The sequence below is a fragment of the Haemorhous mexicanus genome, chromosome 5, assembly GCF_027477595.1.
Source record: "Haemorhous mexicanus isolate bHaeMex1 chromosome 5, bHaeMex1.pri, whole genome shotgun sequence".
NCBI classification, from domain to species: Eukaryota; Metazoa; Chordata; class Aves; order Passeriformes; family Fringillidae; genus Haemorhous; species Haemorhous mexicanus.
In genome coordinates this window covers 67,786,095-67,811,794 of record NC_082345.1, presented here as the reverse complement: position 1 = coordinate 67,811,794, position 25,700 = coordinate 67,786,095, and the positions used below count along the sequence as shown (strand labels likewise).

Below are 25,700 nucleotides of genomic sequence, written 5' to 3'. Positions count from 1 at the left end.
TGTGAGAACAATCTGCCCAGTTCCCCAAGCTGTGGACTTCCATACTGCCCACATTAATGTAGCAGAGGTGAGATATTTAGAGAACAACTGGTACACAAATATGATGTGCTAAAATCAGATCATTTTCTCATTAATTAGTGCAGTTGGTTAGAGCATGGTGCTAATAATGTCAGGGTCACGGGGTCCGTCCCTGTACAGACCATTCATTTAAGAGCTGAACTCAATGATGCCTGTAGGTCCCTTCCAACTCAGAATATTCTGTGATTCTGTGATAATTGTAACACTCTTTGTTTTCCACAAAATAATACAGAGAATGCATTAAATTCTTTCCAGTGTTTTCTGGGAAATTCAGTAAATTTTTAGTGCTTGCAGTAATTTTCAGTGAAGTGACCTGGGGTCAGTATACAGCACTGTCAAATGTCCTAGTTCTCAGGATGCAATCCATGAACACCCACTCTTACTGCATTGGGGCATGACATTTGTGATACTGTCTTGTGCAGCAGGGTGACATTCTTATTGGATCACTGTCGTATGTTTTCTCAGTGCTCCTTGATCTTACTGTTTTTCTTTGCTTCTGATTTTTGAGCTATGAATTACAAAGTTTTTCAGAAAATCAAGAAAATAAATTTAAAAAAATAAAGTCACATTATTGTCATCTTACTGGTGGGAAAATTGAGACCTGACTGTCACATATAGTAAGGCAATAACAAAACTAGGATTAGACTGTCTCCTGGTTTACTTCAGTCTATTTGGCTCATGTTGCCTTCTTTACTGTGCTCATTTTATGGTCACATTGAGCTAAGTCATGAATCCTTTTTTTTTTTTCACACAGCGGGGTAGTATTCCATGGAGAAGAGTTTCTCAGGGGGAGTGCATTGCATATGCCAACGGGACAAAGGGTTTACAACTCAATCTTTGTTCTTCAGAAACTGCAGTTGGGACTGTCATATGGTGAATTTACCCATTCCAATGAGCCTAAGCTTCTGAGTTATAGTGTACGTGCTTCACAAAGCCTTAATAAGACATTTTGATGCCCAGAAAGCTGTAATTTTATTGCATACCTTCCCTCAAGTATCGGTATGATGAATATCTAGTACATAGAATGAAACAAGGGAAAAAAGCTGGCCTTCTCTTGCTGCATCAAGCAGCTGTTTAAAATCTGCATTTTCATTTGAATGCTTTTATCACTTTTTATTCCTTTAAAATAGGAAGGGAGCAATCCCTTTCTTGCAAGGTCCCAGATTCGCTGTGTGAGTGTTTTGAGACGTGCCCATCAGCTGATGTCCTTCACTCCTGCTAGGGACACACCCTGCTGGAGCTCCATGCTCTCCATAGCAGAGCACTTTGGGTGTGTGGTGCCAGGGGCTGCAATGATAGAGAAGTGCTGCAGCACGTGCACAGCATCAGGCACGGGAGAGGCTCCAGTGAAAGCCTCAGGGCTGCTGAAAGCCAACAGCCTCAATGGGACACTCAAGTGCTTGCTGCTGGCATGAGCGTGGCTATCTTGGGGACCTGAAACTAGAAGGAGTCACATTGGTCAATTGATCTCACTCCCTGCTATCAGCACCACCTACCTCATGGAGCAGTTATTCCTTTCATAACCCAGCTGTTGTAAGTGGCCCTTTGGGATACTTCATGCAACTTCTTTAGGAATGTTGTTGCCGTGGAACAGATCCTTGTTACTCCAATGTTTCTGACTTAATTTTTTTTTAAATCCACAATCTGATATATATTTATTTATGAGCAGTTTATACCCATTTCCTCTGGCTGTTTATAATTGTGGTCTTCAGAGCCCTTTGCTTCTTCCTGCATAATTTAACTCTTTTTGTATTAATGGTGCTTCACCTGCATGGGTTGTGGCAGAGTTCTGGGTTTTTACCAAGGCTGCTGAAGAGTACATGAAAGAGGATGAGTTCTGTTCCTTGAGGGACTTCATAAGTGACTTTCTACCTCAAGTTCTTTACTTATCAGACCTTTTTTTCTTTTTTTTTCTTTTTTTTGTACTAGTGCCTGTTTTATGCAGCTGAGCTAATCAGTTTCCTTGAGACAATTTAGTAAATACTGAAGTGGAGCCATGAGGAAGAGCAGCTCTAGCACCTTAATGTACTTCAGCTGGGTTACCGAAATGCAATATTAGAGTGAACCAATGTCTGCTTACCAAGTTATATTGTCTTCTCTACCACACTCCATTTTCATTGGAAACTTGTATTATTTCTCCCCTAACTAGAAACTTGCTTTGAAACCTTACCAACAGATGAAGACCAGTGGGTTTTTTAATTGTTTAGGTAGCTTATGATCTTCTTCTTTTGTATTGTGACAGTATATAGCATTTTCAACTCATTTTATGAAGTCCTGCATCGTCCTAGATTTAGAAGCCTAATTAGAAAGGATTCTTGAAAAAGCTGTAATTTCACACCACTTTTTTTTTTGTAATCAGACTTTACTGTTTTATTTTTGAGAATCCCTTCTCCTAAGGATTTATAGTCTGAAGTGTTAGCTTCAGAATAAAATATGATAGAGAAAGATAGATACTGAAAAATGAGTAAAATACCAGTGTTATTAATTCATGACAGATAGCAGCTGAAATTAGGGTCTTTTGGAATGAGAAGGGTGGATCCGTAGGTTTTTTTATACATATATGTGTGTAAATATATATATATATGCGCACACACACATAGCAATATACACATGTGCGTATATTTATGTATATATATATTTATCATCCACATACCAATTTATATATATATTTAAATATATAGATATAAAAAAATATATAAATATATATAAATATATATATATAATTTTTGCTTTCCTTTTCATTCCTTTATTATAGTAAAAATGCATATTTAGTAGGCAGGAAAATGTTACTTTTAGAAATCTGCTGCTCCTGATTTGGAAAAGACCTTTGTGGTTTTAAATGTTTTGTTTTAATCAGAAATCAATTTCCAGCTACCCTTTAAAGTGATACCTTATCTGTCCTACACTTATGTACTGCTTAGTTTCATACTCCTGGGAGGTATTCTTTCTCTCTGATAGAAAAGAGCTTATTAAATTTCATTTATTAGGAGAATTTAATTTCTTTCCTGTTGCTAAATTTAAGAAAATATTTGAAGAATGATTTAAAAGTAATGTTAAGGTTGTTTTTTGTTTTAATTGGGCAATAGAAGATAAAAGCTGGAAATCATGACAGCAGCCAACCTTTGGAATTTTGAGATGGTTATTTTAAAAGGAAAATAAACTGAAGATTAAGAAAAGAATTCTATTTAAGTATATAGTTCACATATTCTAACTGGTTGCATTCTTGCCTTATATTCAGTAACTCTACTAAGCTATTCTAAGATTTCTCCATACATTTCAAATACAGATGCCACTATAAAATATATTAAATATATCATTTGTACTGTTTGTAACACAAAATGCTTATAATTAAGTCAATGTTGTTGTCACCTTTAACATATAGTGCCTGGTTATCTGGTTTTTTTGTTCCCATTTCTTGAAGTTTTTGCTTTTTGAGGAATTTGGGAAAAAAAAGAATTTGTTAATAAGCTGTTAGCATTGTGAATAAAGCATGTAAATATGAAAAAAAAAAAAAGAAAAAAGTAGCAGTTTCAAAGCTTCAACCCATTTAAAAGCTCAGTGATTTTAAACCTAACAGGAACTACGGGAGCATGCAGTCTTACTTTTTTGGGGTATTGTAAAACTAAGTAACTCATCGGAATAAAATATAATAGTAAAACTTAATTTCATGCTCTACAGAAAAGTCAGTACAGATGTGTAACATTATTTGTGTCAGTGTTTGAGGGATCCAGACCTGTGGTACTGTTACACAGCATGTCCTGTAATAAAAAATGAGGCTTATGCTTTCTTGCTCAGCACATCAACTCATTATTTATTATGCAATTTTCTTGATCTATTATGATTTAGAACTGACAGTTTCTGGGAACATCTCATTTCTCATATGTAAAGCAAATAATTATAACTTTTACTACCCCATATATAATTGCAAATTGATTTTCAAGTTGGATCACTTAGCTTCACTTTTCATTGTCTAATGTGGCCTTATATAATGCTAAATACTGCGGCTGTTGAGTAACTGCAGAGTAAAACAATTGATTTTTTAATATAATTGTCTGTGGTCAATTACCATAGAAGTTGGGGTGTGTGTATTTCAGCCTTGTAGGACAAACACTAATTCCCATGAAAGAATCTGTAGAATTGGGGTGAGTCAAGTCCATTAACACTTCTGGTGCCTTGGAGCAGATGTCTCTGTCTGTAACTCCTCCAGTTCTTCTGTGTATTTGGCAAGGAGAGCTGGGCATTTTCAAAAGCCTGCAAAGGGACGTCTTGTCTGCCTAACTGGATAACTAACCTTTGGCCAAATATCTCCCAAGCCCCTTGGCCTCTAGGCTTCCCTGTAAATGATTCAGGGATCTTGGGCAGAATTGGGCATAAATTTTATGCCAAAGAGAGCTGACAGCTGAGACAAATCTCCTTGGCCAGATGTGTTTGGAGATCTATGATCTTACATTCCTCTCTCTGTTCCTTCTCATCAGCTTTTCTTCACTGGTAGCTTTTCATCAGCTTTTCTTCTTAAACTTAACCTGTGTTGCTATTGAGACTCATCCCACTCTGCCCAGGCAGAGACCAGACTGGACCTACCTTCAGCCCTTGCTGATATTCCCAGTCCTTTCCTCCGTGCTTCCTGGCACTGTGCACTGTGCCACCCACACACCCTGGCGTGGTTGATTTCAGGTTGCATTTTCATACCTGGTTGCTGGGACCACATCATTCTGGGAAAATGCTCTGGGAAAGCACAGTTGTGCTCCAGTGCTGCAATGCTGTTACACTCTCTTATCTCTGACTCCTTGTAAATATTGCTGTAGAGGGTTAAGGTTTAAGTAACTTAAACTACATTATCTCTACTAAGAGGTTTTTATCAGAAAGGTAACTAAATTCACGTGAGAGGAAATTAATTGCCTTGCAGAAATCCAATACATCCATTTTCACTGGGAATGGAAGAGGGAGAAGTAAAATCAAAAGTGTTTCCAGAATGAGAGAAGCAGTGACTGTAGGTTTCGGGAAGTGATAAAGGTACTTGACACAGGACACTGGCTGTTTGCTTTCCTTACCCCGTGTGGGACAGCCTGTGTATGTCAAGCCACTTCCTACAAGGTGCCAACAGCTGGGTGAAAGGGAATATGACAGCAGTCAGCTTGTCTTGTGTGCCATTGTGTTGTGCATCCTTCCTGATGATGCTTTTATTTCTGATGCATATTACAATAATTCTTCATTCTTATATATTTGCGATTTAAGATTTTGTAAAGAGTGATTGGAGACTACTCTAAAGCATTTGTGACTACTAATGACCTGCTGACTGGTGCCTGAGACTTGAGGCAATGTACTAATCAATATTTGCTTAAAAATTAGTGTGATTTGTGGTGTTTTTACTGTTAGTTATGAGATATAACAATAGTTTCATCTTGTCATAATCAGAAGTACAAAATACCCATTTTTATCAGACTGATTGTAGAAGAATTTGTATTTAGTTTCTATTTTAAATTTAATAGAATCAAACTCTTAAATCATAACCAGTCTTGATTGCTTAATGGAAGTCAATGAAACAGAACCTGAACTGTTGTTCATTGATATTTCTTCACTAACATATTTTGGATTACAGTGACTGATAGTATTTTGCCATCGGGATTCATCTACATCAAAACCTATTTTATAGAATTCTTCAGGGCAGATTAAAAAAGAAAGAGAAACTGTATCAGTATTAAATAACACTTATCCAAGGTCCAGATTCTACTCTAAACTTCTGTTTCATTTTCTCAGTAAACTCAGTTAATGTTGATGGGTGACATTTTTAAACCATGCACTGTTGGTTTCTGTCAATGTACTTTTTGTTCTACAGATTTCCCTTGAGTTATCCTTAGTTTTTTGAACTTAATTCTTTTCATCTGAAAATTGGCAGAAAGAGCTACATATTTTTTAATAACAGTTATGCCAAATTTACTGGCCTAAATTCTTCACAAATATAATTTGCCTGGCTTTGCAATCAGCTTAGTTTCCAGATGATTTGGCTCATCATAACTTTGAGGGAAACACAGAATGATGACAAGGTGCCCGGGCCAGATTTAACTGAATGCTTTTTAAAAGTACATGTAGCCAGTGAAGAAATAAACAAAGATCAGGGGGTTGAATTAAAACCTCTTAACTTTTTGTAATGGAATCTTGCATTTGAAGTCATGTTCATTTCAATTTACAGGCAAGGTCTTTCAACATGCATAAATCTGTTTTAACTGTTAATTCATGTAATAATTATTCTATCAGTCATAGGACGGGTTATATTCTTCATAATCTTTGTTTTATTTTAACTGTGTTACAGATTTACTGGCCTGCAGCAAAAGAGAAGGTAGAATTATGCAAATTAGCTGGGAAAGATGCCCAGGTAAGTATGAGGTATATTTTTTATTATTGTTGAGATTTATGAATATCTGTGTGTTTGTTGCTAAATGCACAAAATGCATTAGTAAGCTCTTGTTACACTTCTTCTGAATTAATTTCCTGAGTTTTTTTTCTTAATTAAAAAATCACATTTCTATTGTTTAAAAATATTAATACTTTAAAAAATTCATTATTGCAGGCAGCAGTCATGCTAGATTTTTCATTGATGTAATAAATGCAGCTGAGAGATGAATGGACTTAGCTCAGAAATGTATACCAGGCAATGATTCCATAAAATCCTCTTTTTTTGCATTAAAATGCTTTTTTTTTTTTTTTTTTTTTTGTGAGTATCCTGAGTATAACTTCATTATAGTTCTTTAAAGAAACAGAGAAGTAGAGCTTTGTAAAAATCAACTTAATTTGCAGACAGCTTCACTTAGGGTTAAAAGAGAATCTCATACTCAATAGCTTTTCCCTGGAACCACACATTTTCTTTAGGAAATGTATTTAAGGTACATGCATGTATACAATACAACTTTTAAATGTTTTGCTTAGCACAGATTACATCATGTGTCTAGAGCCTAGCCCCATAAATGTAAACATTTCCTGGCTGTAAAATGAAATTTCCTCATTTTGTCTCAAAAAAAATCTCTTAATTTCTGTTCAGCACATTGGTTACCAAGGTAGATTCCTGCTCAAAACAGTCTCAGCTCTCTGCTTGAAGAATTTCAACTTCTTATTCTAACTTGTTGCTACCATTATATTTATAGCAGTCAAAACCTAAGCACCTTTGCTGAGCCCTGGGAATATTCTTATACTGGTGTATATGGAAGATTTGTGCTGTTCTATTTCTATACTAAGAGAAGAAGGAAAGGGTCCTGGGAGGGAAATATTTGTTTTGGACTCTCACTTAGGTGTAGGGTGGTGTCTAGAAAGTATGAACAGATCTTGTGTATTCCCTCTGAAGTACTTGTTTTGTGTTTCTGTATTAATTTCATTTTGGGGAAAGATAGAGCAAGCCTTTTCCTCCAGCCCATGTACCATCCTTGGAGCAGATAGCAGCTGCCTGTGCTTCTCAGCAAGGACCAAGCCCAGCTAGAGCCAGGACAGCCCATTGGACTCAGAAATGACCAAATAAAGTCACCAGTAAGATGTGGTTGGTGCAGAGACAAAGCATACCTTTGAAAGTGTGTTGAAGCCTTTCAGGCCACCACAGTTTCTTTAATAATGCAATATTTGGTGTTAAAGCACCCTGAGCTGGGAAGCAAAGGCAGAAGGTCTGGTAGCCACACAAACCCAGTGGCTCTGTGACCTCTGCCCTATTGTTGGCAGGTGTTGTTTGCTACGGCACAGGCTGAACAGATACACTCCAAACCGTGCTGTGAGCACACAGCTTCTTGTGGCTGCAAGCCTTACAGCAGAATTAGGTTTGCAAGTCTGATTGATGAACTGCCTGGTAGATAGCCACTGTCAAATTGTAGTTGTCACAGCTTTGAACTACTTTGTAAACAGTCTCTGCTACAGTGGTTTTAAGTGTAACAGTGCTATGGCTGTAACTTAGTAGAATGTATAACTTGAAAAAGAAGAATAAATATAAAAAGTAAGCTTTATCTTTCTTTTCCCAACAGACAGAATGTGCCAATTTTATCCGTGTTCTTCAGCCTTACAACCGGACCCATGTTTATGTCTGTGGCACAGGAGCATTTCACCCTCTCTGTGGATACATTGAACTTGGAACTCACAAAGAGGTAATTTAACATTCTCACTAGGGTGACATGTCAAGGAATAGCCCTCATCTTGTTTAGCATTCATCATAGATTGGAAAATACTATGTGAGTGTGTAAAAAATGACCTGACAGCAGCTTGCATAAATAACAGGATAAATGGTGGATTCTGCGGGTCAGTCGGGAACTCTCGTTCTCACATTTGGTATGTGCATATCACTTTTGAACAAAGCACTTTCCTCAGGCTTAATACACAAAGTTCTTTGGAATGACACTTCCATGTGATTAACTAAGTGGAGAGAACATCTAACCCAGATGTCTTCCTTTCTAGTAAGTCATTTCTGCACATACTTTCCTTATGCACATACATTCAGAGTTCAAGATGAAACTTGTAGTTCTATCTTTTAATGTACGTATTCCCTTGGCCCACAGAAGGATTCCTATGCCTTGTGCCTAAGAGTAATGAACACTTTGAATAGGGTCTCTGTGCCTGAGTGCAAGGACAGTGTCTCAGGACTTTGCAATGTGTTGCAGTCTGGTCGCTGAGGAGGTGTTAGTTGTCGTCCATCACTAGTGGCATGTTCCTGAGCTGGTTTAGCAGCTGATTGGTCTTCATTTGCTGGTGACAAAGAAATCTCTATCCTAAGTGGTAAATGTTTGAGACCTAACCCCCAAAACAGAAGAATTTTGGTGTTGTGTCAAGCAGCCACTTAGTACACAAGTCCCTTTTTAACTCCTGTATGTATCACACCTTGGCTATATTTATCCCACTGGCACTGTTCTCAGACAGTGTTGAGATGTGACCTGTCTGGCTGATTGCCTGTGGTGCAGGTTTCCTATGCTGCTATAGAAATAGCTTTCTCTTTTCTTCAAGGCTGGGTAAAATTCTGGAATATAAGAAATTACATCTAAAGTTACTAAATAGATTAACCTGAAAAAGAATAAGAATCACAGAACAGTTTGGGTGGAAAGGGCTCTAAAAGACCACCCAACTCCAATGCCCCTGCCAATTGCAGGGACACTTTTCACCAGATGACGTTGCTCAAAGCTCAATCCAGCCTGTCCTTGAACAATTCCAGGGATGGAGCATCCACAGCTTCTTTCATCCCTGCTGGTGCCTCACCACCCTTACAGGGAATAATTTCTTCCCAATATGTAATCTAAGCCTACCCTATTTCATTTAAAATTATTCTACCTTGTTATGTCACTGATACGTGAAATCAAGGGCAGATCCTCATGGAAGGAAAAGAAAGGAGTAATGCTTGCCTAGACTGAGATCTGTCATTATGTATCCCACAATCTGTGGGTTGGATGACCAACCCAGAGGGGCTGCCTGTGCAACAGAAAACTGAAGCTGTGAGAAACCTACACAGTAGTGTCCTTTGCCTAATAAACCATTAATGCTCCTGATGTTGTCTGGTATATGGTGTATAATTTGACTTACAATGAAATAATTCTGTAGACTTCTTTGCTTTGCTACTTTCAATATTCCAGTTGAAGCAACTGAAATTTTAGATCCCTTGTATCATGCTGATTTCTTAGCTGAATGATCAAATACACAGCTGAATAGACCAGAACAGCTCTCAGCCAGAGTATAAATAAGGCTCTGGTTTACCTCTGGGTCATTAGCAAGATTCCTTATTCACTCTATCATTGCCCTACTTCATTTCATCTACTTCATTTGTGAAGGTTTTCACCAGACCTTATGAAATTATGGATTTGGTCTGACTGTTCAGTCTGGCAGCCAGTCTAGACAAGGGGTCTGTCTCAGCTAGACATGACCAATTACCTTGTGAGAGGAAATGGAAGAAGAATCTTAGTATTGTATTTCCTAATCCCCTCACTGTCCCCCAGTCCTGCCTCTCCCACATTCCTCTTGGTTGCTCAGCTGCAGGGGTAGGTTGGACAGTGTTCAGCATTGCTCTTGCCTCTTCTGACAGAGCAGCTCTTCTGCAGCCTTCTACTGACTTATCAGCCTTGAATGACATCAGGCATATTTTCCCTTTCCTTCTTGGAGGCCCAAACACTCTTCAGCCATCATCCTTCCACCGCCTCTCCAGATAAATGTGACAAGGCAGGAGGGTGCTGAGGATAGGCACAGTGATATGAATTTGACAGGCAGTTGAAAATGTCTCCTTGTAGGAACTGAAGCCAGGAAATCCATTCTCTTAGAATTTTTCTTCTTTCTGTCCCTCACCTTTTTAAAAATTTTTTAAAAAAATTTAGTCTCTGGGTTATAATAACAGATAATGAGTGTTTGGTAATTAACAACCTCCCCGGGAAGATGTGGGGTGCTTGGGAGAGCCAGGCCCTGAGATAGCCTCATGGAATCTGGGAAGCCAGGCAGTGCTCTGCTGACCTTTGAAAGCTGCTGGTGGATCTGCACAGTGCTCTCCTGGCCAGTGCCAGTGCTGTGAAAACAGAGAGCAAAACACTGTGGATCAGGTGACTCAAAACCACAGCAGCCACTGCTTTTGAAGCAGTACAAATCCCCAACGGGATCACACAATTAAAGGGGATTAAAGTCCTCCTCTTGTTATTGCTCGAGTCGCTGCCAAAACTTCTCTTGGCTGGTGAAGAAGAGGCTTGGCCTGGTTGATGCTGTTAGCCACAGCTCTCCAAGGGATGCTCTTTTCTTTGAAAGCTTTGCCTGAAGTGAAAGCAGGAGGTTAATTCTGTGTGAATGCCTGGTAGTGTCCATTAGTTTGTCTGGGTGAAGTCTGAAATATTTGATGTTGATCTGTAACTCCCTTGGTCCCCTGAGTACTGCTGGGCTTGCAGACAGCCTCTTCCCATGTGATAAGGCAAGGGTTCTCTGAGCTGCTCAGGCTTCCACATCCTAGAACAAAGAATAATGGGACACTAGCATTGTCAGGAAAAAAAAAACACCCTAATTTTTAGTTTAGTTTTATCCTTGCTGTGCGCACTTTAGCAGCCTGAAAATTTGGTTTGCCTGATATTCCACAGGTTTGGGAAGGTAACAAGTTTTTTGATGATTAAATTCCGCTTCCTTCAAGCTAGGATTGCTGGAGGAAATTGAATTTATGTTCCCAGATTGGAATTGATTTTTCTTTTCTCTTAAGGAGCTTAATTATTCAATATCCTGAGCTTTTTTCGTCTGAGCCTAGAGAGTTTAGAAGGCACCTCAATAGCATAGAAAGGTTTGGTCATTTACAATCTGATGTGCATTAAGGATGAATTGAATTAATGTGTTGTGAAGTCTAATCCTATGTGGCCATCTTTGGACATACTTGCTTGTCATTTGTACTCTCCTGGCCTCTTGCAAGGCAGACATATGGAATAATTAAAATAATTAAAATCACTTTACCCATTTTTAATTGTTGAAGTCATGGAGATGTTTTGATTTTTTTTAAACTAGCTTCTAAATTTTCGTCTTTATAATACATTGATCAGATTTCTGAGCACTAGTGGGATTTTAAATATGCTGTAGATAGGAAAGCATGTTAAAGAAAAATATGTTAAAAGCACTTCTGTAGCAAATCTCCCCTCTTTTAAAGGCAGCACAATTCTGAAGTCCGCATACCTGCAGAAAATTCACTTTACTCCTCTGAACTATCAATTTGCCTTCAGCAGGACTCTATGGATTTCAGGTTAACTGTACTTTCAGAAAACCATTGAAAGGGGCAAGTAAAAGAGCCCCTGCTGGCAATTCAAAACTATAATAAAGCTTCAAATGAATGCCTACAGGAATTGAGTTGTTGATTGCCCACTGAAAACATCGGCAATAATTTTTAAATAACTTATATTCTTTATCTTCCTCTATGCTCTTGTTCTGTGGCCCAGGAATTAATCATACTGTATTTGGAAACTGCAAGGAAGAAACTATTCTGATATCTCTTGTATCTTTAGCCTTGTTAAAAATAATAAGAGAGAGCATATGCTGCTTTCATTTTAAAAGGGTCTGAACTGTGTCTGTTGTGAACATTATTCAGCAATCCCTGGAGAAATTTCCGAGTCAGCCAGAATCCCTTCAGGGTCTCCTGTTGCAACACAGTCTATCAGCACTTTCCCAAATAGAAGCCAGTGCCTTTTAAGTACAATCCAGCGTTTAATTGGAGTAGAAATGAACAATGCACCTCTTATTTTCTGAAAATAATTGTATTTTTTTCTAAGATTTGTGTTTCACTACAGAGTGACCAGGATACAGTAAAACACTGAGTGAAAAAATCCAGATATGAAACAGACACAGACTGTAAACATCAATGCTGAGATGACAGCTGCATGGTCTAACACACCTTCACTTTGTACACTAGCAGAACAGGCTGTCTAAGTGAGTTTTTCTCTGTAGCCACACCAGGATAATGAATTTGTGTTTATTCTCAGGAGATGGTGTTCCGTTTGGACACCCAGAACCTGGAGTCTGGCAGGTTGAAGTGCCCCTTCGATCCCCAGCAGCCGTTTGCTTCGGTGATGGCAGGTAAGGAGCCACCAGAGCCAGGTGCTGCCCTGGGACCTGCGATGGCTCTGTATGAGCCCAGGGGCTCAGCAGATGCCACTGCTGGAGCTCCTCTGGCACTGGTCATGTTTGCAGTGCTGGTTTGTGCTCTCAGAGCTGGGGAAGCTTTCAGGCTGCAGACACCAGAGAGCTGGAAGGGCAGCAGTACAAACAGAGGTATTGGAACGGCAGTGAAGCCTCTGTCAGCTGGGCAGGAAGGCGGTTTCACCCTCACCCCAGTCATTGCTCCTTTTAGAGGACAACAAAAAAACCCACATGGATAGAGAGTGTTTGAAGCCTTTGTGGGCCTCTTTCTGCAATTATCAATATGTTCTGCCCTTTGAAGTCTGCTGACATGCACTATTTCCATAAATACGTTTCTGAGGTTTCTATTTACTCGAGTAGCCACTTCTGAAGCCGGGAGCTGAGGAGCAGATAGTGCTCTCTGCCTGCTGCGTGCATCGCAGCACTGTGTGGTCTGACATTTGGGGCCAAGGAATGTCAGCTTGACCTCTGGTTTTCAAATCACTATAAGAGCTACTTTTGTCATGGTTTGGTTCATAGCTTTGGACAATTTTCATTTAACTTGTCCGTCGAGCATATGAATACAAGATAAGAGTGAAGCACCATGACGTTTTCATTTACAGCCAAAGAGCAGTGGTGACAGTGCTTTGAAGTATCGGTCACTCTGTGTTATAAAAAGAATATGACTAATGTTCAGTCTTTATTCTCAGATAATAAGATAGATGATTTGTGATTCTGACCCCACAGATGGGGCAGGACTTCCTTTATTAAAAACAATAGATTAAAGCCTGTGCTTATTCTTCTCAGAGACCCCTAGTACTCTTTAATAACCATGAAGTCTATTTTTAAAATGGGGTTTCAGAAACTTTAACTTTTTTTCTTTTACTTTTTTTTTAATGCAAGCAGTAGAACTCTGTGATTTATTACAACATTGCCTAATTTCAGTAGCACTCTTGTGCTTTGACTGTTCTATTAAATCTTGTGAAATGAAGAGGCTGCTGTCTTTTAGCCAGCTAAGACATGAACTTTGCTGCATAACAACTTTTTAACGAGATAAAATTAATGGTCAGGGTATTCTAGTACCCCTTTTTTGACTTGCTGGTGTCAAGTGCTTCACAGTAATGTGCAAGGAGCACTGTAAAGAGTTACAGGCCTGACCAGAGAATATGGTTTTGGTCTTTCTTTGGATGCTAACCTTATTCCCAAGTCAACTAGGAGAGCAGTACAGTTCATGGGTAAGATGCTGCTCTGGATCTCAGGTGAGATCATTTCCCATCTCTGCCATTAATGAGCAGAGTAACCTTGGCATGTCACTTCTCTCCATCTACTTTTATTTATCTGCCAAATGGCAGTAAAGATTACTTATATCCTTCAGAGAACACTTTTTATTCAGTTATACATTATGAGCTAAGTAATATCTAACTATATTTTCACTCATATATGTAAGTTAATGCAACTGAGTAATTTTCAATCTTTGTAGAAATAAGTAATCTGAGTATACATGACATATCACTTCAAGTAGACCCATAGATAAATTTGAAAAACTAGTTTTTTGACTGAAAAATCGCCTGCTCATCATCCATCCTCACAAACTACCACTCACCAAAACTGTTCAGGATGCAATAGGAGTTTGGAATGAGAGATACCAAATGCTGAGAGAAGTGCTGAAAATGCCTTGTCAGCAGAGCCTAAGCAAGGATGGAGAATTTCTGTTGGCCCTTCAGATGTATCGATCACCAAGTGCCTGTCACTTAGCAAACACCAATTACCCTGCCCATCCCTCATTATGACAAATACCTTTCAGAATGCACTGTTGTTTCTTTACAAAGGCAACACGCTGTCTGAAAGATGTGCTTTCCACAACTGCCATGGAAATAATACAGAAGTAACAATAATAATGAGGTTAAAAGAAAGATGATAGATCTTTTTTGGACAAATAAAGTGCTTGTGGATCATGGGTTGTGGGTTGGTTTGTTGATTTTTTTCCCCCCCTTGATCTTATTTTTTTAAGTGCATTTACATCTTTCTCAAATGAAAGCACAAACATAGTGTTGAATGGTATTTATTCTGCATTCACACTCAACAAAGGCTTCTCTCTAAAAGATCTTGTGAAATGTTTCAACCCAGGAGTATCAGAAAACCTGGATGAGGAACTTTTGGAAGGGGATTTTTTATGTATCATATAGCTTTTTATAAAATTATAATTTGTGAACATGAACTTTTTTTGTTTTTATGAATAAGAGATTTAGTTCTGCAGGTCATTAAACAAAATAAAACAAAAAAAAAAAACCTCTCCAACAAGTAAAACTTGTTATTTTACAAAAAAAGGAGTATTTTAAAATGCACTGTATGATAAAAAACAAAAAAAGGTTTACAGTGATACTGTTTCTTTTCTTCTTTTTGAAAAGTACTGAGATCTGAAGGGAAACAGAAAATATTGTGCATTTCTTAGCATTTTCATTGCCCACAAAAGGGGCAGAAGAGCAAATAGTGACTGCAATTGCAGCAAGCTCAGGGCACTGTATTACAGATGTAGTGTCCTTGTGAGGCAGATTCTGGCTGCCTTATTCAAGCAAAATGTTTCATTTATTTCAAGGAGACCACTCTGTGTTAAAATGATGATGATTTGTGTCTGTAGCCATATTGCTGCCATTTACACAAATTCCCTGAATTTGTGCCTGAATTCCTCTTTGTGAATTAAGTGTTGGATGGGGATCCTTGCTCCAGGAATGGGCCAGGCTGCAGCATTCCAGTGGAGAAGCATCCATCCTGTTTTTCTGGCTCAGGAGCAGCAAAGCCATCGGGGACATGGCACACAAGAGTAGCTGGAGGTGGCCATGCCCTCACTGTGGCTCCCAGGTGCCTGGGACAGGGTGTTCAGATTAAATAGACCTTTATACCCTTAAGAGCCCAATTCCCATTAAAGCCTGCGAAATTTACTTTCCTGAGTGCCTGGAAGATCTGAAAATTAGACGTTGATTGTGTTACTTCTCAGACATATAATTACAAATATCACCCTCATTTAAATGTAAATAAATTCACAGAACAAAAAACCCCATTAAAATATGACCCAATAATATTTTAAAGCATTAAATTAGTTTATAGACCAATTAAACGCAGGTGTTGTTCACCCAACAAAATGTAAATTGTTGTAATTTTTTTTAGGCCACAGCTGTAGGAACCCTATTTCTTTTTCATTTGCAGATGAGTATCTTTATGCTGGAACAGCTTCTGATTTCCTTGGCAAAGACACTGCTCTGACACGTTCTCTGGGCCCTTCTCACGACCACCATTACATCAGAACTGACATTTCTGAACATTACTGGCTTACTGGTAAGATCCCAAACATATGCTGTTGTCATTTGCATTGTCCCTGCCTCTGAAGTTAACTGCTCCTTCCTTATATAAATATATGTCCAGTAACTATAAATATAGATATTGTATCATGGGGGCTTTGGATTACGTAGGCTTTTTTTACAGAGCTCAGTGGAACAGAAATGCACTTGAGAAAAGTCACAGAGGTGAAAATGCTAATTAAGGGAAGAGTGGGAGCAGAAGACTTAATCACAGTTTCCGTCTTTGATGTGTATATCTGTGTATAATCCTACAATTGAAATAATATCATGACTGAAATGCTTCTATATCCAGTCTGGTCAGTATCATTTTTTAAACTGTATTTTCCAATCACTTGTTAGAAGCTGTTCTGTATAGTGTGTTGAAACGACAGACTAGAAATCCCACATTTTTTGGTAGAAAGTCTTTTTTTTTTTTCTTTTCCTTTTTTAGGGGGAAAAATACCCTTTGTTGCTGTGAGGATCATTTTAAAACCACTAAGGGCACACTAAAATAGCTTCCCAAGCAAAACAGTGCTTTTTCTTGCCCGTTAAAAAACACTGTGAGCTAGTAAACCCTCTAAAAAACTGGCTGCATTTGCACCCAGCCAGTCTCAAACCACACACAGTGTAACATGGAAAACTTCACTCACAAGCTAACCCTGCTCAATTAAAGCATCCCCCTTTTAGTTGTCAACTGTCTTTAAAGATGTGGCAACACTGGCCCTGGCTCAGGATGCCTGTGTGACTATTATGGGTACATTGTAAGGCCAGGGCCTGCTGACCACAGGGTTAAGTTGTCTTCCCAGCAGACAACTTCTAAAAAGGATAATTTTGCCTCTTAACTCTTTGAGACCTCAACAAGAGGAAATGTTCTTTTTTTTTTTCTTAATAATTTTTCCCTATACCTTCCCTTCCTTCTTCTGTATTGTTGCCTTAAATTTCTATCTAGATACAACTCCATAACCCCAGGATTTCTGCTGTGAGATAAGGAGAAAAAGAAAAAGCCACTTACAAGTCATGTTTACCTTTCCAAATAGGAGATTGAAGAATCTCACTCTGCTGACCTATCCCACTTTCATTTCCTGTGCTGAAAATCTTTCTTATCCCACCTCTCCTCTCTCATCTGTCGTTTCCACACACCTCTTGTGCAGTGCAGAGCAGAAATGGACTCTGATACGGACCATGATGGGTCCTTCCAGCAATCAGTTCTCTAATTCTAGTTAGCCATGCAACTGCATATCCAGTTTTATCACTGATGGCCTGCAGATGCTCAGCATGGAAAGGTGGCTGGGTAGCTGCTTTCCTAAGGGATGCAGTAATAAGGTAAAAACAAAGGTTTACTGTGGTTTGGCCCTGAGGAGCATCTGGTGCAATCATTAGTATAGATCCACATTGATGAGCATTACAGGGTTCAGTTGCCAGTCCAAAAGAACTTGTAGCTTAAAAATACATTTCCAAACATTTCTTTCTCTTATTATTGTTTCTTCATGAGCAGTTTGAGGCAAGGGAACAGTACAAGAAAATAGAATAAACTGTAGTTTTGAGAAATGTTTAAATGTTTTAGTGGGCAGGTGTCTGCCTTTCCCCTCTCATTTAGATTGATTCACGTTATTCTGTTTTCACTTAAAGCATCTGTATTTGTGAAACTTTTCTAAGGAGAACAGTTTATTAATATGTCTGGGTCTGAAAAACAGCTTTAGTGTGCTAGACTGTGAGGTGAAAATTGCCCCACACTATATAAACACTGAAGACCCTATATATTCTTCAGGTTTACCTTGTTTCCAGCCATATAAAACCCTACAGCCACAATTCTGTCTAAGACTTCACAAATACAATCCATTCAGTGTTATACTAAGAGGCATAGACATAAACTAGGTGCTTTTAATATTTTGAAACAGTCCTTTTAAGTAAGTGCAACTTGAAATGACGGCATCATTTCTGCAATAAGCCATGGGGTGGCCAATATATTTCTAGTTTATTGTGTAATGTTACCAATTACATACTTCTGTGCTTTCACCCAATATTGGTATAAAGAAAATATTTACTTGATTTCAGATTTAAAACTCCCCTCTCATGTAAATCCTCTCTTCCCTGATTCTACTGCCCATTTACTAAGCATGTGTTAGACCTCCAGTAAAAGTTGTACATACTTAGATAATTGTACAATTGGAAATAAATTATTACCATGCATGACTCATGTTTTTCTTAGGATAAGCATAAAATGTACAGCTTGTTTTCTTCTAGAGGGCCAAGGAAGTTTTGCTATAATGCACCTCAATATTTTTAAAGTTTAGTCTTATTCTGTTTCTGGAAACAAAATTATCCTTCCCTGAGGGAAGGGAGGTAAAGACAAAGCATGAGGGAAAAATGCGTGGGATACCTTCCAGTTCCTTGCAGGGCATCTCTGTCTTGGCTAATTAAGACATGTCCTAATCTCAGTGGCTGAATAGCAGCTCCACGGAGGGGGAAGGAGGAAGGCAGCTAATCTTTCCCATGACTCAGGCTCACACGTGCTCATCCTCCCGCAAGGGTGGCACTGGAGCAGAGGGGAGCAGGGCTGGGCTCTCAGGCATTCCCACAGCTGCTCACTGGAGCTGTCTCACCCGGGACAAGGCACGTGGGGCTGGTGGCCCCTCTCCGGATGGCAAAGCCACCCACTGGAACCCAGTCTGCCCCGTGCCAGCCCCGTGGGCAGAGAGCACCCCACCAGCCCTGCACACAGGCATCCTCTGAGCAGCTGCACATTCCTCCCTCCTTCGTAGGAAGAGAAGGCCATAGCTGGAACGAGGGTTTCCTTGAACTGCATTCATCTCTTTTTTTTTCCTTTTCACTTTTTTCATAGCAATTTAGTTGCCTTTTCCAGGGCAAAGTCTTGGAGGCAATGAGTTCTTTATATCCTGCAAACTTTGGATGGGATTCAGCTCCCTTAGCTCTAAAAGGCAAAAGCTAGCATCCTGTCTGAGCTCAGTCCTTTTGCTTGCCTCTGTAATTTACTGAGCGAGGTGACACTTCCAGAGGGTGACTCACCCCGCCTATTGTAGGAATCTGTCTTAAAATAGGATTATTCATTGTCACTTTGTCCCTCCCTGAGAGAGGACCTGGCTGAGAATGGGTTAGGAGCCTGACTTCTAGGTGGTTATGGTAAATGAGGTAAGCACTGTCTTTGTATTCTGTCATGCCATGTATTTCTGGCAACCCAGTTACACAGAGGTGCTGCTTCCCACTGTTCCGGGTTGCTTTTTCATTTCTTTGCGTCCTGGGACAGCCACTGCTTTGTGGTTCTATTTTTCTGAGCCTAAGTTCTCCATGGGTTACACTGCCAAAAGTCACTGCTGGTTTCAGAAGGGGGTGATGGCCAGCAGGTAACCAGCAGCCACCCCAGCAGTGAAGAACCAGCTGTAACAGCTTTTCCTATCAAACTACATGAAAAAAAGCACAAGCAACACATGAACCATCTTTTGCCAGAGCTCATGAAGCCATTAACCCTCAGGCTGGTTACATACAATTTAGCCATGAACTTAATATGTGGGAACATCTTCTGCTGAAGCAAATAGTGGGGGGGGATAGCTCTGTCTGTGGGAAAACAATCAGTAGTTTAAAATCATCATAGTTAGTTTTTTCTCCCATGAAAAGAATCCAAAAGCCTAATTCACAGTTAGTTTAAGTGCACTTTTATTTGTTGGATAGATGGGTTAGAAAAGATGAGACAAAGATCTCAATTACAAAACATTATGTGCTTTTGAGATCATAATCTCTTCCATTTAATTATTTTCACTTCATATCTTTTACAATGTATTTCTGTTCTAATTTAACTGTCAATTTCGGTGTTTTCAGTTGTGATTTAAAATTGTTAAATATTGGTGTTCCTTTAATTCGTTAGAGATTCTTCTAAATCTGTTCCAGGAATTGGTATTGAGACATTTATTTTTGCATTTGGCTTTCCAAGGAAAGCAATGAAGTTTAATCTTCCACCCCCCTACATTCAGTGTTTTGTTTTGTGAATGTGGATTAAGAAAAAAAAAGGATGTGACTTTCAAAAACATGGAATAGAAGAATTTCACAGGTTTTCTCTTTAAATGGCTGTTTTGCTAACCACATATTTAAGAAACCATACTAGAAGCATATTTATGTATTTATTCATGCCTAGAGATCTAATCTTCAAAGTAGCCTTACAGGCCCTGAGGGGTAATGGAATATTTTCCTCAAGCTCATTTTGAAATCCTAACTTAAATTTATAGATCTTGATGCCTGCATCGTTTCATTTTTTCTGCTGACACCATTCTCTAGTGTCAGAAAGGTTTTAAATGGAAGCAGCACTGTGACTATTTTCACCCATAAATTTACTCTTCTGTCACAAAGGTGCACACTGAGCACTTAAACACATCCCATTTTGTCTCAGGCCCTTTGTCTCAGACTGCAAACTTTTGAATCAAGGACTCCCTTTTTGTTCTATGTGTACTGTGAAGTTCATGGTGAAAATTCCTCGAGGCTAATATAAAGTAACAATCATTATGAAAAGGACAAAGGCATGAAGATATATTGAAAGCTGATAATAGTATTCCCCCATATAAACAGTGTGCTCTGTTTGCTCTGCACTCTTACACCACCCTCCTTACTGCTTTCTACTGCAGCCTACCTGATACTGGGGGACAAAGACTGTGTATTTTATTGCTGAAAGAATGTATTTAGAGTCAAGGGTCTCTTTGCACTGTATTTGTATAGCCACTTCTGTTTAAAGAAAAACACCATTGATCCAAGTACCCTCAGAAGAGCTCATCTATTGCAGCACCCTGGGGAATGTCTTAAAAATCACTGCCCCAAGTAGCTGGTTCACTTGTGCAAGGCAGGGTTGTTGGCTGCTCTGCTGCAGTCATGGACCCTGGAGTTGCTTCAGTTTCTGATTTTAGTGCAAAATTACAAGTAAAACAAACAAACAAGAAACCCCAACACAGATAACAAAAGCTCTCAACTAGTGAGCAGGTAGAGCAGGATTGGAGGCCATGGATGAGGGGCTTGGGAGCAGTGAGGAACATCTTGGCCCAGGAAACATGCCTGCAAGATGCAGGCAGACACCCGCGTTTTCCTTGGAGGAGGCCAGGAATAATGCAATGGCCCAGCATGCCACAACAAGGCATTTTTTTGCAAAAAGCAGTTTTAAATAACCCAAGCAAACCATTACATTGATATAGCCAGTCTGTTTTCAAGCACAGGGAGCTGAGTCCTTAAGAGTGACCAACCAGTTTTGGAGTTTGCTGTGGTAACTGGGGAATCCCAGCATGTCACTGTGTTGGATTTGTGTTGGAACCCTGGTTACTGACAATTTTAGACATTTCTGTACTGACAAACACTGTCCTCCAAGCAAACACTACATTTGACCTCAGGCTGTAGATTAAATTTCCAAAATGAGATGATAAAAACTAAGATTATCAGTGTATAGTTTGAATAGAAGTGTGCAATATCACATAGTAAAAAACTTAGAATTTAAAGCTTTAGAAATAGTAATATATATAAAACAACATAGAGGTTTTAAAGCAGATGCTAGTCCTTCTTCTTCACCTTCTTCTTCCTGGGTTTGGGTGATATTGTATAAATAAATAAGAAAGTCCACACTACAAACTACAGATAGTTAGTTGTTGAGCTAAAAGTAAAAATAATTTAAGTATCATTTCTTAATTAAATAGTTTATCCTTAAAAAGCCTCATAGAGAGAGAGATTCGGCTCCATTTTTTAGGTTGTTAAAATGAAGTACTACAGAACTCATAGTTTGTGAGACTGTAATACAAATAAGAACTATTAAAATCTAAATCCAAACAAAAAATACCATCTCACACATTTAGTCCCTGACAAAAAAAAAAAAGTTAAAAACTCCACAGATTTGGTAGATTTAGTCAGTAGGATTGCTATATCACAGATATGTGGGAAACATTCCTTTCTAAGCTATCTCTAGTAAACAGTAGTGTATTTCTGTATTCATAACTGCTGCCATGAGTAATTAAATTAATTTAAATTCTACCAGGTGATTTCAGAAAATCTACTTAGCTTCATTTTTGTGGCAATGGCAGTAAAGCAGATTTGTGTAGGCAATACTTTGTACAGAGATTTACTCTGTTTCCAAGCAGAGAATGATAACCAGTGCTGCATACTTTTGCAAGTCATAGTAAGACCTACACACAAAAACATCAGCCTAAGAGTAAATACTTCAGACTCCATGGTGGTTTTCCCTTGGAGTTAGTAAAAAACTTGTTGCTGCATATCTATATAATATTTTTATTTCACTGAAAGATGTAACATAAACGCAGAGTTTAACAGCAAGTACTAAGGCATTTCTTCAGATTTTTAACCCCCTTTTTCTTTTAATTTCCAGGAGCGAAATTCATTGGAACTTTTCCTATCCCAGATACTTATAACCCAGATGATGATAAAATCTACTTCTTTTTTCGAGAAATATCACAAGATAGCGGCACATCTGACAAGACAATCCTTTCCAGAGTTGGGAGAGTTTGTAAGGTGAGGACTCTTATCTTTTTGATAAAAATTAAGCAAGTTTGTTTTATTTCTATGAGAAATGTGTTTTCCCCTTTGTTACCCAATGAGCCACTGTAGTAATTTTTCTGAACATTGATTACTAATGTCATCTGAAATTTACTTGGCAAAAAAAAAAGACTTGATATTGACCATGCACCTCTTTTAAAAAGCTAATAGGATTATAAATTTCAGTGCCGTGTCCAAACAGTAAAGTATTGACCTTCAGTGCAACAATGTCACGCTTTGTTTCATGGGCTTCCAGTGAGGGTAGATGAGTCGAAGAGTACACAGTGGCAAGGTATTTGGGGTTTTGTGGAAAGTGCCCATTGATGCATGGACATACAAAGCCATTCCTGGGCATTGCTGAGAGCTGGGGTCAGTCATTTGTTTCTGCACATTCCTGATAACCCACTGGGGTGAAGGGAGGCTAAGGAAGTATGCAGTTTCTGAGATACACCCACATCTGCCTGGATGTTTCCTCCCTTGGAAGAAGAGCAATCCTTGACCCATTGACCAGGAGGAATGAGGCTCTGGGTCTCCTGCGATGTAAAAAGTTATCTGGCTGATGCCCTGACCTCCTTTGAATGAATTACTCCTTCACTTTCTCCTTCATTCTGCTTGGGTTTGCTCTTTATGAAAGATTTGTGCCTCAATGGTATATACAGACTTAGGCTTTCATGAGCTTCAGTCTTTTTGGACAAGCATCTTTGTCATGGGTAGAATCCTCCTCAAAAGATGAGGAGAAAAACATCATTCTGCACATGAAGACAGCAGTCAGTGTAGTTTGCTGTTTAGCAGCCTGATGGTTTTACTGAGGTCTCCCCAGGGGCAGGGGGGTTTGTAGACTTCTGTGTCAAATGCACACTCTATCCCGTCCCTTGTCCCCTAGGACATTCTGTCCCTCTATTCTGTACTAACAGAAGTAGTTAGTAAAAGTACTTCCATCCTGTCCTTGGATCATCAGGAGTCACTGGTAAAAATCAGAATAATGGAACTTGAAAGCTGCCTTCATATTAGTAACATAGTAACCCTAAGCTTTGAGCAAATGTTTATCTCATGATAAATTAGGTATCAGCTGCACCACAGAAGTCATGCAAGCAGGTGCATTTCTATGATTTTGTTCAGAAGTTTTAACTGACTTGCAGTTTCTGAGCAGTGTGACCATGCAGTGTGTGGGAGAAGAGCACTCATTTAGCTATGGACACACACTAAAAACAAAGAGTGGACAAGTGTATGGATGTATACATCTACAGCTTCCCTGCAGTGCAGCAAACTCCCATCTCCAACTGAGATTTCAGTGCCACAGCCATTTCACACTTCTGTCCTTGACCTAAAGTGTTAAGATAACAAAACATTCATTCATAAATCAGTTCTCTAGTAGGTTTTTAGCCAGACGAAAGAATGGATAATCTTTAGTTGGGTATTTCACAGCAGAGTGATTAATGACAGAGTGGAAATGCAAACATTTATGATTTGCTGCTAGACATGGCATTTGCTGATTATGAGAGAGCACTTAATGCATTAGGAGAAATTGATAGACAACATTTTCAAGCCAGGGCACATGAGAGAGTGTAGTAAACTAAGATATATTGGCTAGAGAAAACCAGCATCCTTTACCTAGAGAAAAAGGGAGATAAGCTATCATAATAAAAGCAAATGTATTGTAAGGAAATCCTAATGACTGTGTATAATCATACCTCAAATGAGAATGAATTTGTAGAGTAATCATGTTAATGGGAAAAATGTAGTGAATTTTATTTTTAGTAGTCAAACCAAAACACTGAAAACTGATAAGCAAGGTGATTATTATTAATAGTTCTACACTGTCTTCTTTATTTATTGAGCATTGGTTGCAGAATTCACTTAATAATCCAGACTCCTGCTTTTTTTATATTTCTCTTAATTAACAACAAATTAAAAACCATATTTCTAATTTTTATAATAAAAATAGAATTATTATAGGTATTTGATATAAATTAAATATGCAAATAGATTTCTCTGTTAATGGATAAGATATTTTGGATCTGTGCTGTGGTATGAAACATCTGCTGTGCTTAATTGTCTCTGACATGGGAGCAATGCCTTTGATTTCAACAATTGATAACAACAATTTCTAATTGCACTGTCTCATTAATGTGGTCTGTACTGCACAAAGTTAAGCCTTTGCCTTCTTTCCCTGTTAAGCAGAGAATAATAGTATTTGGGAGGAGCTCAGCAGCTTCTGAAGTAGTTTGCTTGGTGTAAACACAGTTTTTTTTCTACTGGAACTTGATTGCTCTCTACCTTGCCATGCCTTAGGGCTTCTGTCCATTAATGCCAGAAACACATGCTGAAATTAGAACAGGCTTTGTTTTTAGTAAGAAGCTTAGTCAATGCAGCCTATTCTTTGGCTAATTTCCAAGGGTTCAACAATATGGTCTCTCAGTGATCCCCTCCCTTAGGGAAAATCTCTGGAAAGCATTTCCCTTTCCCAGTTACTTTCAGACCCAGAAGACTGCCGTGCTCTTGCTGGCAGCTCTTTGCCCAGAGTCCAGCAGCTGTCACTTGTCCTGTTCAGCAGAGCATCTGCACCCCGTGCCCTGCAGCCTGTGCTGCAAGAGCGCAGCCGCTGCAGCTCTGCACAGCCTCACTCAGCTTTACATCATCTCTTCTGTGTCACTGGCACTGGGGAGCAGCTGCTTTCAACAGTCACTTTCAGAACCAGTTGTGTCATTTATCATGGCAAATGGCATTTCCTGTTTTTGGTTTGAGCAAGGCAGAAAAAGTGTCATTGCCCTATCTGCAATACCTGATCCTATTTCTGGTGCATTCATACTTACATAAAATGCAGTGTTTGAGGTTATTGGTTTTCTTTTCATCTAAGGCCATAACCAAAAGGAAAAAGTATTATTTTAGCCAGCAAAATTTATTTATTTGTTAAAATGCATGCAGTTAGACATATGTATATTAATTGATCACACCAACCTTGACTTCTTAGGAGCATGGATCCCCTTATTCCTATTTCTAGAAACACAGGCATAAGCTTTTACAGCTACACTATCTTCAAGCCCACAATGCTGAACCACTTTGTATCAGATAAAGACAGGACACAATCATTAGACATTGAGGAAGATTTTGAAAAAAAATACAATTTCAGCATCCATGCACTGTGCCCTATGCAGTCCAGTAGCAAGTCAGCTGCATTTCTGT

At 38.9% G+C, this 25,700-nt stretch overlaps 1 protein-coding gene across 4 annotated transcripts in view; it reads left to right on the top strand.

Annotated features, from left to right (window-relative positions):
• The window catches only part of SEMA3D (semaphorin 3D), a 133,068-nt gene that overhangs the window by 61,935 nt on the left and 45,433 nt on the right, over positions 1-25,700 (top strand). For all 4 annotated transcript variants that reach the window (XM_059847458.1, XM_059847456.1, XM_059847455.1 and 1 more), the window contains 5 exons: positions 6,389-6,451; positions 8,076-8,195; positions 12,516-12,609; positions 15,856-15,984; positions 22,351-22,493. In XM_059847458.1, coding sequence (XP_059703441.1) covers positions 6,389-6,451; positions 8,076-8,195; positions 12,516-12,609; positions 15,856-15,984; positions 22,351-22,493 — 549 coding nt within the window. The remainder of the gene's footprint in view (positions 1-6,388; positions 6,452-8,075; positions 8,196-12,515; positions 12,610-15,855; positions 15,985-22,350; positions 22,494-25,700) is intronic.